This window comes from Natator depressus, chromosome 3 (assembly GCF_965152275.1).
Source record: "Natator depressus isolate rNatDep1 chromosome 3, rNatDep2.hap1, whole genome shotgun sequence".
NCBI classification, from domain to species: domain Eukaryota; kingdom Metazoa; phylum Chordata; order Testudines; family Cheloniidae; genus Natator; species Natator depressus.
In genome coordinates, this window is record NC_134236.1 from 17695593 (window position 1) to 17710110 (window position 14518).

At 46.9% G+C, this 14518-nt stretch overlaps 1 protein-coding gene across 2 annotated transcripts in view; it reads right to left on the bottom strand.

Annotated features, from left to right (window-relative positions):
- Positions 1–14518, bottom strand: part of LOC141984428 (24-hydroxycholesterol 7-alpha-hydroxylase-like) — a 57711-nt gene that overhangs the window by 18964 nt on the left and 24229 nt on the right. The window contains exons 4-7 of one of the 2 annotated variants that reach the window (XM_074947479.1): positions 12976–13125; positions 12036–12129; positions 11350–11448; positions 5828–6097 (exon numbers count right to left, since the gene is read on the bottom strand). In XM_074947479.1, the coding sequence (XP_074803580.1) occupies positions 5828–6097; positions 11350–11448; positions 12036–12129; positions 12976–13125 (613 nt within the window). The remainder of the gene's footprint in view (positions 1–5827; positions 6098–11349; positions 11449–12035; positions 12130–12975; positions 13126–14518) is intronic. The other variant, XM_074947481.1, reaches the window with a different exon arrangement.

Consider the following 14518-nt stretch of genomic DNA (forward strand, 5'->3'; position numbering starts at 1 on the left):
TAAGTCACAAAGCTCAAGTCCAGATCCAAACCACCCTAAGTTTCTAAGGGGTATTTGGAGTGGGCCCCTCCCTCACGGAAAGCAGATGAGGATGACACTGTAGAACAATGTGACTTCTATTGATTCACGATGGACATGGAGAGTATGTGAAGGAGTTTCAAAAACTGCTACGTGGTCTGAGAGATTGCCAAAGGCCCTGCGATAATGAACCTGAGTCTCATCCCACTTACACCTTTGTCAGTCGCAAGTGGCTACTAAAGTCAGTGGAAAGCCAGTGCAAGAGAGTCAGGTGATTAGCGAGAATATAATGCTGAAATGCATTTGCAAACCAATGAATTGCAATTCAAGTTTTAAATGCAGGGAAGGGCAAACCTGTTGGACATGCAAAACAGGCACATGTGTCTCATATTGAAAAGCTTTACTTGTACAAAATGAATGTTTGTGCACAATTACCCAATTCCTTTTGTGGGTGTGTGATGACATGGGGTCACAGCGGTGTACCCCCTTTCAGTTAAGAGTGGCACCACACTTCCCTTCACCCAGCTTATAAACAAGCCCACACAAATCTTTTTATCAAAGAGCACACCCTTTTCAAGGGTTGCACTTACTATTAACAAGAGCCATCAGCCTACGTAGGAGCTCACTCAGGCTATGTCTGCACTACCACTTATGTTGGTATGACTTACGTCACTCAGGGGTGGGAATAAGCCACCCCTCTGAGTGACGTAAGTTACTCCGACCTAAGCGACAGTGTGGACAGTGCTATATCAGCAGGAGAGCTTCTCCTGCTGACATAGCTACTGCCGCTCATTGGGGATGGATTAATTAAGCCAATGGGAGAGCTCTCTCCCAACAGCTTAACGCAGCTACACTAGGGAGCTTACAGAGGTGCAGCTGCATCAGTGTAGATGCTCCACTGTAAGCTCTCTAGTCTAGCCAGAGCCACAAATACACCTGGGGACAGTCATCATCGCAGGCCTAGTCCAACTAGTGATCTCTGTTTCCTTCCTTCATGAGACTTCTTTCCTGCATCTGTAGCCAGCCTGTTTGTGGAACCCTTCCCAGTTCCTTCTCTAGGGGCAAGTCTACACTACAAAATTAAGTCAACCTAAGTTATGTCAACGTACACCTACCGCTGTAATTAAATCCCTTTTGCATATCCACACTGTGCTATTTGGGTCAGTGGTGTGCATCCTCCCCACGAGCGATTGCACCGGTTTAACTGTCAGTGTGGGGCATTGTGGGTTGGCTTCTGAAAGGCAGCAACAGTTGATGTAAGTGTCTATGCTGACACTGTGTTGACCTAACTATATTGACCTACGCACTACGCCTCTCGAGGAGGTGGAGTTAAGTCGATATAGTGGGCGAGTTACATCGGTGGATGCTGCATTGTAGTGTAGATGCTTACAGAGTTAGGTCAACATAAAATGCCTTATGTCAATCTAACACTGTAGAGTAGACTAGGCCTAGATTATTCCTTTTCAGTCTTTCCCTAAGCTCTTCTCCTTGGAGTGTGGCTGCATTAATTTAGCCTCTCTCTCTCTCCCCTTAAACGGCTCTCTTCTCTGGAGTTGGGTCATGTTAATAAAATTGTCTTGTACACAGCTCTCTTCCCTGCAGCTGAGTTGTGGGATACTCTATTGTAAGGCCTTTGTCAGCTGCTCCCTCAGCTGCTCCCTTCTCCTTAATTAGCCTTCAGGGCACTCAGCTGGACAGTGTTTCTCTGCCGATATCCCTGGTGTTTGCCCTGGAGGGAATAGGCAGTATATATGCTAGTGCCCCTCTCCTAGCTCATTCCCCATTGGTTGGATGAGAGAGGAATCTTGGCTCACCCTCTCTGCAAAACTCCTGGCCCAGGATCCTTAAAGGTACAGTGATAGAATTTGCTTCCAAGCACGAATCGTTCCTAGGAGCTGTTGTATTAATTTAGATAGAATATATTGGCCAAAGGTGTAAACATAACCCAGTCATTGTACAACATTAAACAGTGCTAAATAAGGTCCGGGGTTTGATATATAGAGACCTCAGCCTGCTTAACACCAGGGCAAACATGCCATTAAAAAAATTAATGTTTTATTAGAGATACGGAGAAGAAGCAAAAACAGTTGAAGCACTTGAAACGTAAAATATACTGTAAGACTCATTTTAACAACATTTCTCATTCCCTTTAGCTGGAGAGAGTTTTAGAATCATAGAATCGTAGAATATCAGGGTTGGAAGGGACCTCAGGAGGTCATCTAGTCCAACCCCCTGCTCAAAGCAGGACCAATCCCCAATCAAATCATCCCAGCCAGGGCTTTCTCAAGCCTGACCTTAAAAATATCTAAGGAAGGAGATTCTACCACCTCCCTAGGTAACGCATTCCAGTGTTTCACCACCCTCCTAGTGAAAAAGTTTTTCCTAATATCCAACCTAAACCTCCCCCACTGCAACTTGAGACCATTACTCCTTGTCCTGTCCTCTTCTACCACTGAGAATAGTCTAGAACCATCCTCTCTGGAACCACCTCTCAGGTAGTTGAAAGCAGCTATCAAATTCCCCCTCATTCTTCTCTTCTGCAGACTAAACAATCCCAGTTCCCTCAGCCTCTCCTCATAAGTCATGTGTTCCAGACCCCTAATCATTTTTGTTGCCCTCCACTGGACTCTCTCCAATTTATCCACATCCTTCTGGTAGTGTGGGGCCCAAAACTGGACACAGTACTCCAGATGAGGCCTCACCAATGTCGAATAGAGGGGAACAATCACGTCCCTCGATCTGCTCGCTATGCCCCTACTTATACATCCCAAAATGCCATTGGCCTTCTTGGCAACAAGGGCACACTGCTGACTCATATCCAGCTTCTCGTCCACTGTAACCCCTAGGTCCTTTTCCGCAGAACTGCTGCCTAGCCATTCGGTCCCTAGTCTGTAGCTGTGCATTGGGTTCTTCCATCCTAAGTGCAGGACCCTGCACTTATCCTTATTGAACCTCATCAGATTTCTTTTGGCCCAATCCTCCAATTTGTCTAGGTCCCTCTGTATCCTATCCTTGCCCTCCAGCGTATCTACCACTCCTCCCAGTTTAGTATCATCCGCAAACTTGCTGAGGGTGCAATCCACACCATCCTCCAGATCATTTATGAAGATATTGAACAAAACTGGCCCCAGGACCGACCCCTGGGACACTCCACTTGACACCGGCTGCCAACTAGACATGGAGCCATTGATCACTACCCGTTGAGCCCCACAATCTAGCCAACTTTCTACCCACCTTATAGTGCATTCATCCAGCCCATACTACTTTAACTTGCTGACAAGAATACTGTGGGAGACCGTGTCAAAAGCTTTGCTAAAGTCTAGAAACAATACATCCACTGCTTTCCCTTCATCCACAGAACCAGTAATCTCATCATAGAAGGTGATTAGATTAGTCAGGCATGACCTACCCTTGGTGAATCCATGCTGACTGTTCCTGATCACTTTCCTCTCATGTAAGTGCTTCAGGATTGATTCCTTGAGGACCTGCTCCATGATTTTTCGGGGACTGAGGTGAGGCTGACTGGCCTGTAGTTCCCAGGATCATCCTTCTTCCCTTTTTTAAAGATTGGCACTACATTAGCCTTTTTCCAGTCATCTGGGACTTCCCCCGTTTGCCACGAGTTTTCAAAGATAATGGCCAATGGCTCTGCAATCACAGCCACCAATTCCTTTAGCACTCTCGGATGCAACTCGTCCGGCCCCATGGACTTGTGCACGTCCAGCTTTTCTAAATAGTCCCTAACCACCTCTTTCTCCACAGAGGGCTGGCCATCTACTCCCCATGTTGTGATGCCCAGCGCAGCAGTCTGGGAGCTGTCCTTGTTAGTGAAGACAGAGGCAAAAAAAACATTGAGCACATTAGCTTTTTCCACATCCTCTGTTACTAGGTTGCCTCCCTCATTCAGTAAGGGGCCCACACTTTCCTTGGCTTTCTTCTTGTTGCCAACATACCTGAAGAAACCCTTCTTGTTACTCTTAACATCTCTTGCTAGCTGCAGCTCCAGGTGCGATTTGGCCCTCCTGATTTCATTCCTACATGCCCGAGCAATATTTTTATACTCTTCCCTGGTCATATGTCCAACCTTCCACTTCTTGTAAGCTTCTTTTTTATGTTTAAGATCCGCTAGGATTTCACCATTAAGCCAAGCCGGTCGCCTGCCATATTTACTATTCTTTCGACTCATCGGGATGGTTTGTCCCTGTAACCTCAACAGGGATTCCTTGAAATACAGCCAGCTCTCCTGGACTCCTTTCTCCTTCATGTTAGTCCCCCAGGGGATCCTACTCATCCGCTCCCTGAGGGAGTTGAAGTCTGCTTTCCTGAAGTCCAGGGTTCGTATCCTGCTGCTTACCTTTCTTCCCTATGTCAGGATCCTGAACTCAACCAACTCATGGTCACTGCCTCCCAGATTCCCATCCACTTTTGCTTCCCCCACTAATTCTTCCCTGTTTGTGAGCAGCAGGTCAAGATAAGCTCCCCCCCTAGTTGGCTCGTCTAGCACTTGCACCAGGAAATTGTCCCCTACGCTTTCCAAAAGCTTCCTGGATTGTCTATGCACCGCTGTATTGCTCTCCCAGCAAATATCAGGAAAATTAAAGTCACCCATGAGAACCAGGGCGTGCGATCTAGTAGCTTCTGCGAGTTGCTGGAAGAAAGCCTCATCCCCCTGGTCCGGTGGTCTATAGCAGACTCCCGCCATGTCATCACTCTTATTACTCACACTTCTAAACTTAATCCAGAGACACTCAGGTTTTTCTGCAGTTTCGTACCGGAGCTCTGAGCAGTCATACTGCTCCCTTACATACAGTGCTACTCCCCCACCTTTTCTGCCCTGCCTGTCCTTCCTGAACAGTTTATAACCATCCATGACAGTACTCCAGTCATGTGAGTTATCCCACCAAGTCTGTTATTCCAATCACGTCATAATTCCTTGACATCACCAGGACCTCCAGTTCTCCCTGCTTGTTTCCAAGGCTTTGTGCATTCGTATATAAGCACTTGAGATAACCTGCTGATCGCCCCTCATTCTCAGTATGAGGCAGGAGCCCTCCCCTCACAGACATTCCTGCCTGTGCTTCCTCCCGGTATCCCGTTTTCCCACTTACCTCAAGGCTTTGGTCTCCTTCCCCCGGTGAACCTAGTTTAAAGCCCTCCTCACTAGGTTAGCCAGCCTGCTCGCAAAGATGCTCTTCCCTCTCTTCGTAAGATGGAGCCCGTCTCTGCCCAGCACTCCTCCTTCATGGAACACCATCCCGTGGTCAAAGAATCCAAAGCCTTCTCTCCGACACCACCTGCGTAGCCATTTGTTGACTTCCACGATTCGACGGTCCCTGCCCTGGCCTTTTCCTTCCATGGGGAGGATGGACGAGAACACCACTTGCGCCTCAAACTCCTTTACCCTTCTTCCCAGAGCCACGTAGTCCGCAGTGATCCGCTGAAGGTCATTCTTGGCAGTATCATTGGTGCCCACATGGAGAAGCAGGAAAGGGTAGCGATCCGAGGGCTTGATGAGTCTCGGCAGTCTGTCACATCGTGAATCTTAGCCCCTTAGCAAGCAGCAGACTTCTCGGTTTTCCCGGTCAGGGCGGCAGATAGATGACTCAGTCCCCCGGAGAAGAGAGTCCCCGACCACCACCACCCGCCTCCTTCTCTTGGGAGAGGTGGTCGTGGAACCCCCCATCTCAGGACAGTGCATCTCATGCCTTCCAACCAGCGGAGTCTCCTTCTGCTCCCTTCCCTCAGACGTATCATCAGGTACTAATGCGGAGAGTGGACCAGTGGAGAGAACATGAAAGCGGTTAGTTACCTGTGTCCGCGTTGCTGAAACCCGGACATTCCCCCTTCTTCTGGAGGTCACATGTTGCCAAGCTTCTTCACTGGCCTCTTGGCTCCGCTGTGCAACCTGCTCTAAATCTTTAGAGCTTTGTGCCCGTAGAAGCATATCCTGACTTTTGTCCAGAAAATCCTCAGTTTCTCGTATGCAACGCAGGGTCGTTATCTGTTGCTCCAGACCTTCAATCTTCTCTTCCAATATGGAGACCAGCTTGCACTTTGTACAGACAAAGTCGCTTCTGTCCTGTGGAAGAAAGACAAACATGGCACATCCAGTGCAGGTCACAACAGCTGAACCCCCCCCTTCCATATCACCTTCCTACTATGAGCTTCCTCAGAGAAGCTGGCAAGATGTAAGCCTCACTGGGCTCACTCCAGGCGAACTCCCAGGCAAACTCCTGCTGTGTGCTGCTCTGCTCAGCCGGTTCACGAAGCTCTGGCTATTTTTAAACAGCCAGGCTTCCCTGAAACAGACAGCCCCAATGCCCGCCCCCTGCAGGCTACCAGCCAATCCGGCACTCGCTCAGGCTCTCACACTGCCCTCCCAGCAAACACACACTCGGAGGAGGAAAAGCCCCCTTTTTTGATAGTCTTAGATGGTAGGTTTCAGAATAGCAGCCGTGTTAGTCTGTATTCGCAAAAAGAAAAGGAGTACTTGTGGCACCTTAGACACTAACCAATTTATTTGAGCATAAGCGAATAATAATAATAAGGTAATAATTGTCCTTTTGGGTAAAAGCAAAGTAGCTAGTTGGGATGGGCTGGAGCTGCTGTTGAGTTTGATCCTGCTTCATCGCAGCTGGTGTTTAGGATTTAGGTGGAGCTGGTAAGGCTGGCAATGTCATCTGGATCCCTCTCGCTGGCCTGGTCTGGTCAGGACACCTCTCAGGATCACGAAGGCCTGGGGTCCCAGGAAACAGTGGGGGTGGCAGCCATGATGGTGAAGCTCACTCCAACAGTCTGCATCTGTTCTTACATCTTCTTTCTCCCCCCAAAGCCTTTCTTTAAGGACCAAAAGGCAGCGATGGCTGAAATAGCCCATCCCCTCATTATTTTGTCCACCAGTTAGGCCCAATATCCAACACAGAAATCTTGGTTCATTAATTTCCAGTTCCACACCTTCTGTTTTCACCAAGGTGGACTTCAGCATAATCCTTGAATCATATCAGCGTGGCCTTTTTTCATCTGGACTAGTTTAGTCTGGTTCTTTTGCACCTGCTTATAACATTCATTATTGAAAGCAACTTGACCTACTTTCCACCAACATTTATTATAGGTTATTGTAACAGCTTATGAACTTTCATACACATTTACAATTGAGCCTATACTTATGGTATAGCACTTAGAGGAGGGGAAAGTGATAAGGAACAGTCAGCAAGTCATGCCTGACTAATCTAATTGCCTTCTATGACGAGATAACTGGTTCTGTGGATGAAGGGAAAGCAGTGGACGTGTTGTTCCTTGACTTTAGCAAAGCTTTTGACATGGTCTCCCACAGTATTCTTGCCAGCAAGTTAAAGTAGTATGGGCCGGATGAATGGACTATAAGGTGGATAGAAAGCTGGCTAGATTGTCAGGCTCAACGGGTAGTGATCAATGGCTCCATGTCTAGTTGGCAGCCGGTATCAAGTGGAGTGCCCCAAGGGTCGGTCCTAGGGCCGGTTTTGTTCAATATCTTCATAAATTATCTGGAGGATGGTGTGGATTGCACTCTCAGCAAGTTTGCAGATGACACTAAACTGGGAGGAGAAGTAGATATGCTGGAGGGTAGGGATAGGATACAGAGGGACCTAGACAAATTGGAGGATTGGGCCAAAAGAAATCTGAGGTTCAACAAGGACAAGTGCAGAGTCCTGCACTTAGGACGGAAGAATTCAATGCACCGCTACAGACTAGGGGCCGAATGGCTCTGCAGCAGTTCTGCAGAAAAGGACGGAGGGGCTACAGTGGACGAGAAGCTGGATATGAGTCAGCAGTGTGCCCTTGTTGCCAAGAAGGCCAATGGCATTTTGGGATGTATAAGTAGGGGCATAGCGAGCAGATCGAGGGACGTGATCATTCCCCTCTATTCGACATTGGTGAGGCCTCATCTGGAGTACTGTGTCCAGTTTTGGGCCCCACACTACCAGAAGGATGTGGATAAATTGGAGAGAGTCCAGCGGAGGGCAACAAAAATGATTAGGGGACTAGAACGCATGACTTATGAGGAGAGGCTAAGGGAACTGGGGATGTTTAGTCTGATGTTAAGACGTTAAGAGAAGAATGAGGCGAGATTTGATAGCTGCTTTCAACTACCTGAAAGGGGGTTCCAAAGAGGATGGCTCTAGACTGTTCTCAGTGGTAGCAGATGACAGAACAAGGAGTAATGGTCTCAAGTTGCAGTGGGGGAGATTTAGGTTGGATATTAGGAAAAACTTTTTCACTAGGAGGGTGGTGAAACACTGGAATGCGTTACCTAGGGAGGTAGTGGAATCTCCTTCCTTGGAAGTTTTTAAGGTCAGGCTTGACAAAGCCCTGTCTCGGATGATTTAATTGGGGATCGGTCCTGCTTTGAGCAGGGGGTTGGACTAGATGACCTCCTGAGGTCCCTTCCAACCCTGATATTCTATTATTCTATGGTAAATCTGTAGGTCCAATTATCACAACAGACTGCTTTCTCTCCATGTCCCCCTTAGGTCCATATTTTATATATATTAGTTGCAGCATTTCCAAGGAACTGCTTCAATACAGACTGGAATGGAGGAGGATGCAAAGAGCCGACCCCATAGAGATGGGACCAAAGGTAGAAGAAGATAGGAGGTAGACCCTTTCAAGCCCTTAAAAGGCAATGCTACCTGTGCCTTTAAGTGGCAGACTACCCCATCACTGGGTGTAAATGCATTTTGTGGGAACAATGCTTGTACCCAGCTGTGAAAATCTGCCCTGTGTGTCTAATAAAAGGTCAGATAAGAAGCTGACAAAAGATTAAGGGCTGGATTGTGAACTCTTGTTGCCATTGTTGACGAGTTACTAACCTGAGTAATCCCAATGATTTCCATGGGTCTACTTGGTGGGGTGAGTAACCCTAACAGTGGGAGTAAGAGCTCACAGTCTGGGTAAAATTCAGTCTCCTCCTCTGCTGAATACTTACACGTTCCTCTTAAATGAGCCTTTTCCTGTTTCTACTTTAAACTATAAAAAGGAGTGTGAAATATACAGTGCCTACATTCACTCTAATTTCAGATACCCGGTATTAAAATGAATTAGTATGCCATATGATTTGCATGCAATTAGGTTTCAGCCACATAAATGGAAAAATGAGGTACCAAATTCCCACTAATGCTTATAAGATAGATAAGCCTAATAACCTAATAAGTAAGACCCTTGTATAGCACAAAAGCTTGTCTTTCTCACCAACAGAAGTTGCTCCCATAAAAGATACTACTTTACCCACCTTGTCTCTCTAATACAGGAGCAGGGCCGTGGCTCGTTGGGGGAGGGAGGAGATGGACGTATGGGATCCGGATGGGGTAATGGGCCATAGATGGGAGTGGGTCTGGGGCCGGGAACGGAGCCGCAGCCAAGGCAGGGGGCTGGTGCAGGGCTGGGAGTGGAGCTACGCTGAGGCTGGGGCCGGGGTCAGGCGCAGAGCTGGCAGCTGGGGACGTGGCTGGGGTGGGACCAGAGCAGAGCTGGAGGCGGAGAGGGGCTAGGTGGCACTCCCTGCCAGTGCCCTGTGGGGACAGGCCCGGGCCCCATCGTACCCCACTGGATATTCTTCCACGCCCCCCTAGGGGGTAGCATCCCATACTTCAGGGACCTCTGCTCTAATATCCTGGGACCGACATCTCTAAAATAATACTGCATATAATAATCTGCAGAGCATTACTCTAGTAAGTCATATCAATATGGCAGTGTCATCAAAGAAACGTTTTAATTACCTGCAAAACAAAGTGAATTTGTGGACATGAAGTTTTAACTGATTATGCATGAAGTAGTTTACACTTTATGAGAAGGAGAAAATTCCCTGAAGTAATATGAAATCAAAAGCAGAGCTACTTCAAAACTAGAAGTATCTCTTCCCTTGCTGATTAAGCAGAAAGTCTAGTCTATATACAGATTTTGTACAGGTATCTATCTCAGTTGGAGGTGAGATTTATTTACTGATATAGTTAAACCAGAAAAGCCCTGAGTATGGAGGCAGTTATACTAGTAAAAAAAAGTGCCTTATAATAGTATAGCTTATTCCTCTTCCTTTATAGGAAGAGGAATGTTAGTATAAAGCACTTTTATATGGATATAACTGCATTTATGGCAGGGTGGGGTGTACCAGTATAACTATACCAGTCTAGTTAAAGTGGTACAACTCTAGTGTGGACAGGGCCTAAAAATCCCATCTGAAGAGCTTACTCACAATAAGGCAGTTTTTAATAAGTCTATAGGATGTTGGTCCCAGGATACTAGAGAGACAAGGTGGGTGAGGTAATATCTTTTATTGGACCAACTTCTGTTGGTGGAAGATATAAACTTTCAAGCTACACAGAGCTCTTCTTCAGGTATGGGGGAAGGAAATCACAGCATCTGAGCTAAATATAAGGTGGGACAGATTGTTAAGCATAAGGGGTAGTGCATGTTGGAGGTGGTCCCTTGAAATGAAGTGCGAAATTGAGGGCTAGATGTTATGCATAAGGGGTTTGAATTGGGCAATTAAGGGTAGCGGGCGGTGTGGTGTGTTACAAAATTGTTTTAATGAGCCACAAAAGCAGCATCCCTGTTGAGTCCATAGTTTTTGGTGTCTTGCAGAGTTATGAATTTAAGTTCCTAGGCTCACCTTTTGAAGGTGTGTGGTGGGGTGTACAACCCCCACACTGGTGAGAAAATGGTTAAGGAGCAGCTCTGGGCCCAGAAAGCGTCACAATGAAGGCTGAGCTCAAAAGGGAGCAGCTTAGCTCAGTCAGGGTGGATGGAGCAAGGAAGCAGTTGTGTGTTTCAGGCTCCTACTGAGAACCCGCCAAGGCCCCATGCAGCGGGACCCAGGCCTCATCACCAGACCACCTGAGGCCTTTCAATTGAAGAGGTTGATGATGAAGAGATGCAATTGCAAGAGGAAGACTGACTGAACCACGGACAGAGAGGGTTCTAGGAGGGACTCAGCGGCTCCCAGTGATGCCAACAGAGAAACAGAAGCCAGGGTAGGAAGTGGCCCAAGGAGCACCCTAACCCCTAGGCCAAACATTTTGAATTATTGTTTCACTGGGCCCTGGAACCTGGTGGAGCAGGGGTGGCCTGGGTTCCCCTACCCCTGGCTATTGACGCTCGCCACTGGGCAGCATAACCCAGAGTACTGCCACCAGGCAGTGCTGCCAGGACTAGTACTGAACCACCCCCCGCCCCACAACAAGGTGTTGTGCAGGTTTCCTTTGAGGACGAGTATTGGGGAAAAAAAAAAAATCAGATATGGAGTTATCTGGTCCAATCAAAGAGGAAAGAAAGTGTTCCTGCAGCCATCATACTTACAGGCATAGCATTTGCTTGCGAGGCCCAGAGCAATAAGAGAGCATAATTGGGAGCTAAATGTTTTCCATGCAAGTTATCCAGGAGATGCTGCAGCAGTGTCTGTTATAAGTAAAAGCATAAATATACACACACATTAGTGTCTTAGGGTACGATTTTCTAAAAATTGGGTACATGCTTCCACCTCTGCAGAGCCACACTTGGGCAGAAGGGGGCACTACAGGGCAGGTATTCTCTTTGCCATAAGGCCTAGAGTAAGGTTGCTAGATCCTCTGAAGCCTGGCTTCCCCACATGGATAATCCTACTTCCTAAAGTTTGAGATTTTTTTCAGGGCAATTCCTGTGTGTGTGTCCCCCAAACCGCTCTGAGGCCCACTTTTGCTTCATCCAAAGTGGATTCCCACACTCCTTTGTCTCAATCCCCTAGTAGTCAGGGCTCATCCCTCCATAACACAGTATCTTTAAGAGTCTGGGCTTTCCCCAGTTTCCAAGGGGTCCTGTGCAGTGTAGCAGACCTAACACTCATGACAAGCATGGAATAGTCATCTTATGTCTCCCTGTTTCCCACAATCCAGGCATACAGTTGGGCAGACTCCATACCACTTTCCCTTTCTGTCTCTGGGGTGGATGAAGGAAAAGCAAGGCTTCTGGGGTAGTAAGTTGTGGGGAAATGGGACACACAGATTTACCTTGGAATTGCTCTCTGACGGATTGGCTCTCTCAGCGTCTGCTACCACTTTTTCTAACACTTTTAGAAGCCATTTTTTGGATTTAGACCACTTTCTGTGAAGAAAAAAAAATAGGAATGATTTGAAATGCATTTGGGGAAACAATTCAGGCAGCACAGCGCAACATCACTTTCATGGAGGAGGACTCCTCGCTTTCTCTCCAAGGCTTCTCCGAGCACCTCGGCACTCTTCCTTTGAGGGACAGACGTACCAAGCTGATTTTTCAGTACTGTTGAGTCAACACCAGCAGCGGCTGCTCAGCAACTCTGAAACCCACAATAGCAAAACACATGATCTGATGGCCAGAAGAGAGACCTGACACTCAGCACTCTTAGATTTTCCTGCCAGCTCTGCTACCGGTTTCCTGTGTGACCTTGGACAGGTTACTTAGGCCAAATTTTTCCAAAAGTGACCATTAACTTTGGGTGTCTCAGTCATTGGGTGTCCAATCTGAGAAAACAGGGTCTGATTTTCAGAGCTACTGAGCACTCACAGCTCCCATCTGAAGGCAATGAGGTCTGTGGGTGCTTACAACTAAAAATAAGGCCCAAGATGCCTGAGGTTGGGCACAAAATACTGAAGTGCTGGCCCAAGAGAATAAAATGACAGGATGGGACGTCTTTTACAAAACCAGCACATAGGACCTGATTCTCCTCATGCAGTGGTGTAATTCCATTGACTTTAGTGGAGTTATCCAAGTTTTACACCAATATACGTTAGAGGAGAATCAGGAGCCTAATTTTTAATGGACAAAATTTAAAGCCCAACTAATACTGCATTTGACCGAGATGGAGTCAAAAGCAGAACATTGGTTTCCGAGGAAATGCTGCTAAGGTTACCAGGATAAGACACTTCTAATAGGTTTGTAAGACTTGCCCCATTCCCCCACCCGCTCCGTTACCTCATAAAATACTCAGGCATCTGGGACCCATATTCAAAATCCTCATCATACTTCTGAAAATGCTCTTCAAACTCCTTGATGTCACTCTTGTTTGTTGGACAGACGTCTTTTCCAAATAAGATATTTACAGTTGCTGGATACATGACAGATCTGTAACAACAGAAGCACTGCAGCATTAGGCCGATGGGAAGCTGTTCTAGCATCTTGCCAGGCCTGTTTGATTACCAACAGAAAAATAACTCTTTGGGTCTAACAGTCGAACCTTAACTCATGCTGGGATGAAATTCTCCCCGTGTAGAGGGGCCAGCAGGACTTAAGCCCTCAACACAGAGTTTAAGTGGGACCTATGTGATGAATAGCCCTTGCACAAGCCCTCAGCTTGTGGTCAAATTTTACCAGTTAGTGAGCACTTACTCTACCGAGTAGCCGCAGGATGGCCCTGTCCATTGGAATACCCTCTCCCCACCCCCATTATCCATCAGTCTGATTCCAAATGAGCTTCCTTGCTAGGACTTCCCCAGTCGGTAGCTGCACCAGAATCCCTTCTCCTGGGTGATACCCACAGCAGGGGCTTAGAAATGTAACCCCATCCTGAGTCCTGCTGGGCTAGGGGATGCTTCCCTCCCCCCTCTCTGCCTGCCTCCCTCCCAGCCTGCTCATTTGTCTCCTTCCCCCTGCACACATCCCCAGCAGATTTCATGGGGGGTCATTAGATCTATGAATTCCTAACATATCTTCTCCTGAGCTCCAGCTACTGTTTAATGAATATTAGAGACAGGGATGGTTTCATTTAGTTTGCCTTTCTAAGTATCATAAGCTACATTTCTCCTGCTGTCTCTCTAGAGCCATCTGCTGGCTCAATGCATTTCAGCTCCAGGTCAGCTATATAAACATTTTTCAACCAGTGTGTATTTCAGTTCTTTCAGCCCCCATTTTATAACCAACCAATACCAAACAAAAGGCACATAATAAAAGTGTACAACACAAGATTTATTAGATTCCCCTTTCTGTAGTTGATTATCTTAGTTATGACGTGTCAAGGTTCCTTCCCCACTCTGAACTCTAGGGTACAGATGTGGGGACCTGCATGTAAGACCCCCTAAGCTTATTCTTCTTCTTATTCTTAGGTTAAAACTTTCCCAAGGTACAAACTTTGCCTTGTCCTTGAACCGTATGCTGCCACCACCAAGCGTTTTAAACAAGGAACAGGGAAAGAGCCCACTTGGAGACATCTTCCCCCAAAATATCCCCCCAAACCCTACACCCCCTTTTCTGGGGAAGGCTTGATAATAATCCTCATCAATTTGTACAGGTGAACACAGACCCAAACCCTTGGATCTTAAGAACAATGAAATATCAATCAGGTTCTTAAAAGAAGAATTTTAATTAAAGAAAAGGTAAAAGAATCACCTCTGTAAAATCAGGATGGTAAATACCTTACAGGGTAATCAGATTCAAAACATAGAGAGAGCCTCTAGGCAAAACCTTAAGTTACAAAAGACACACAAACAGGAATATACATTCCATCCAGCACAGCTTATTT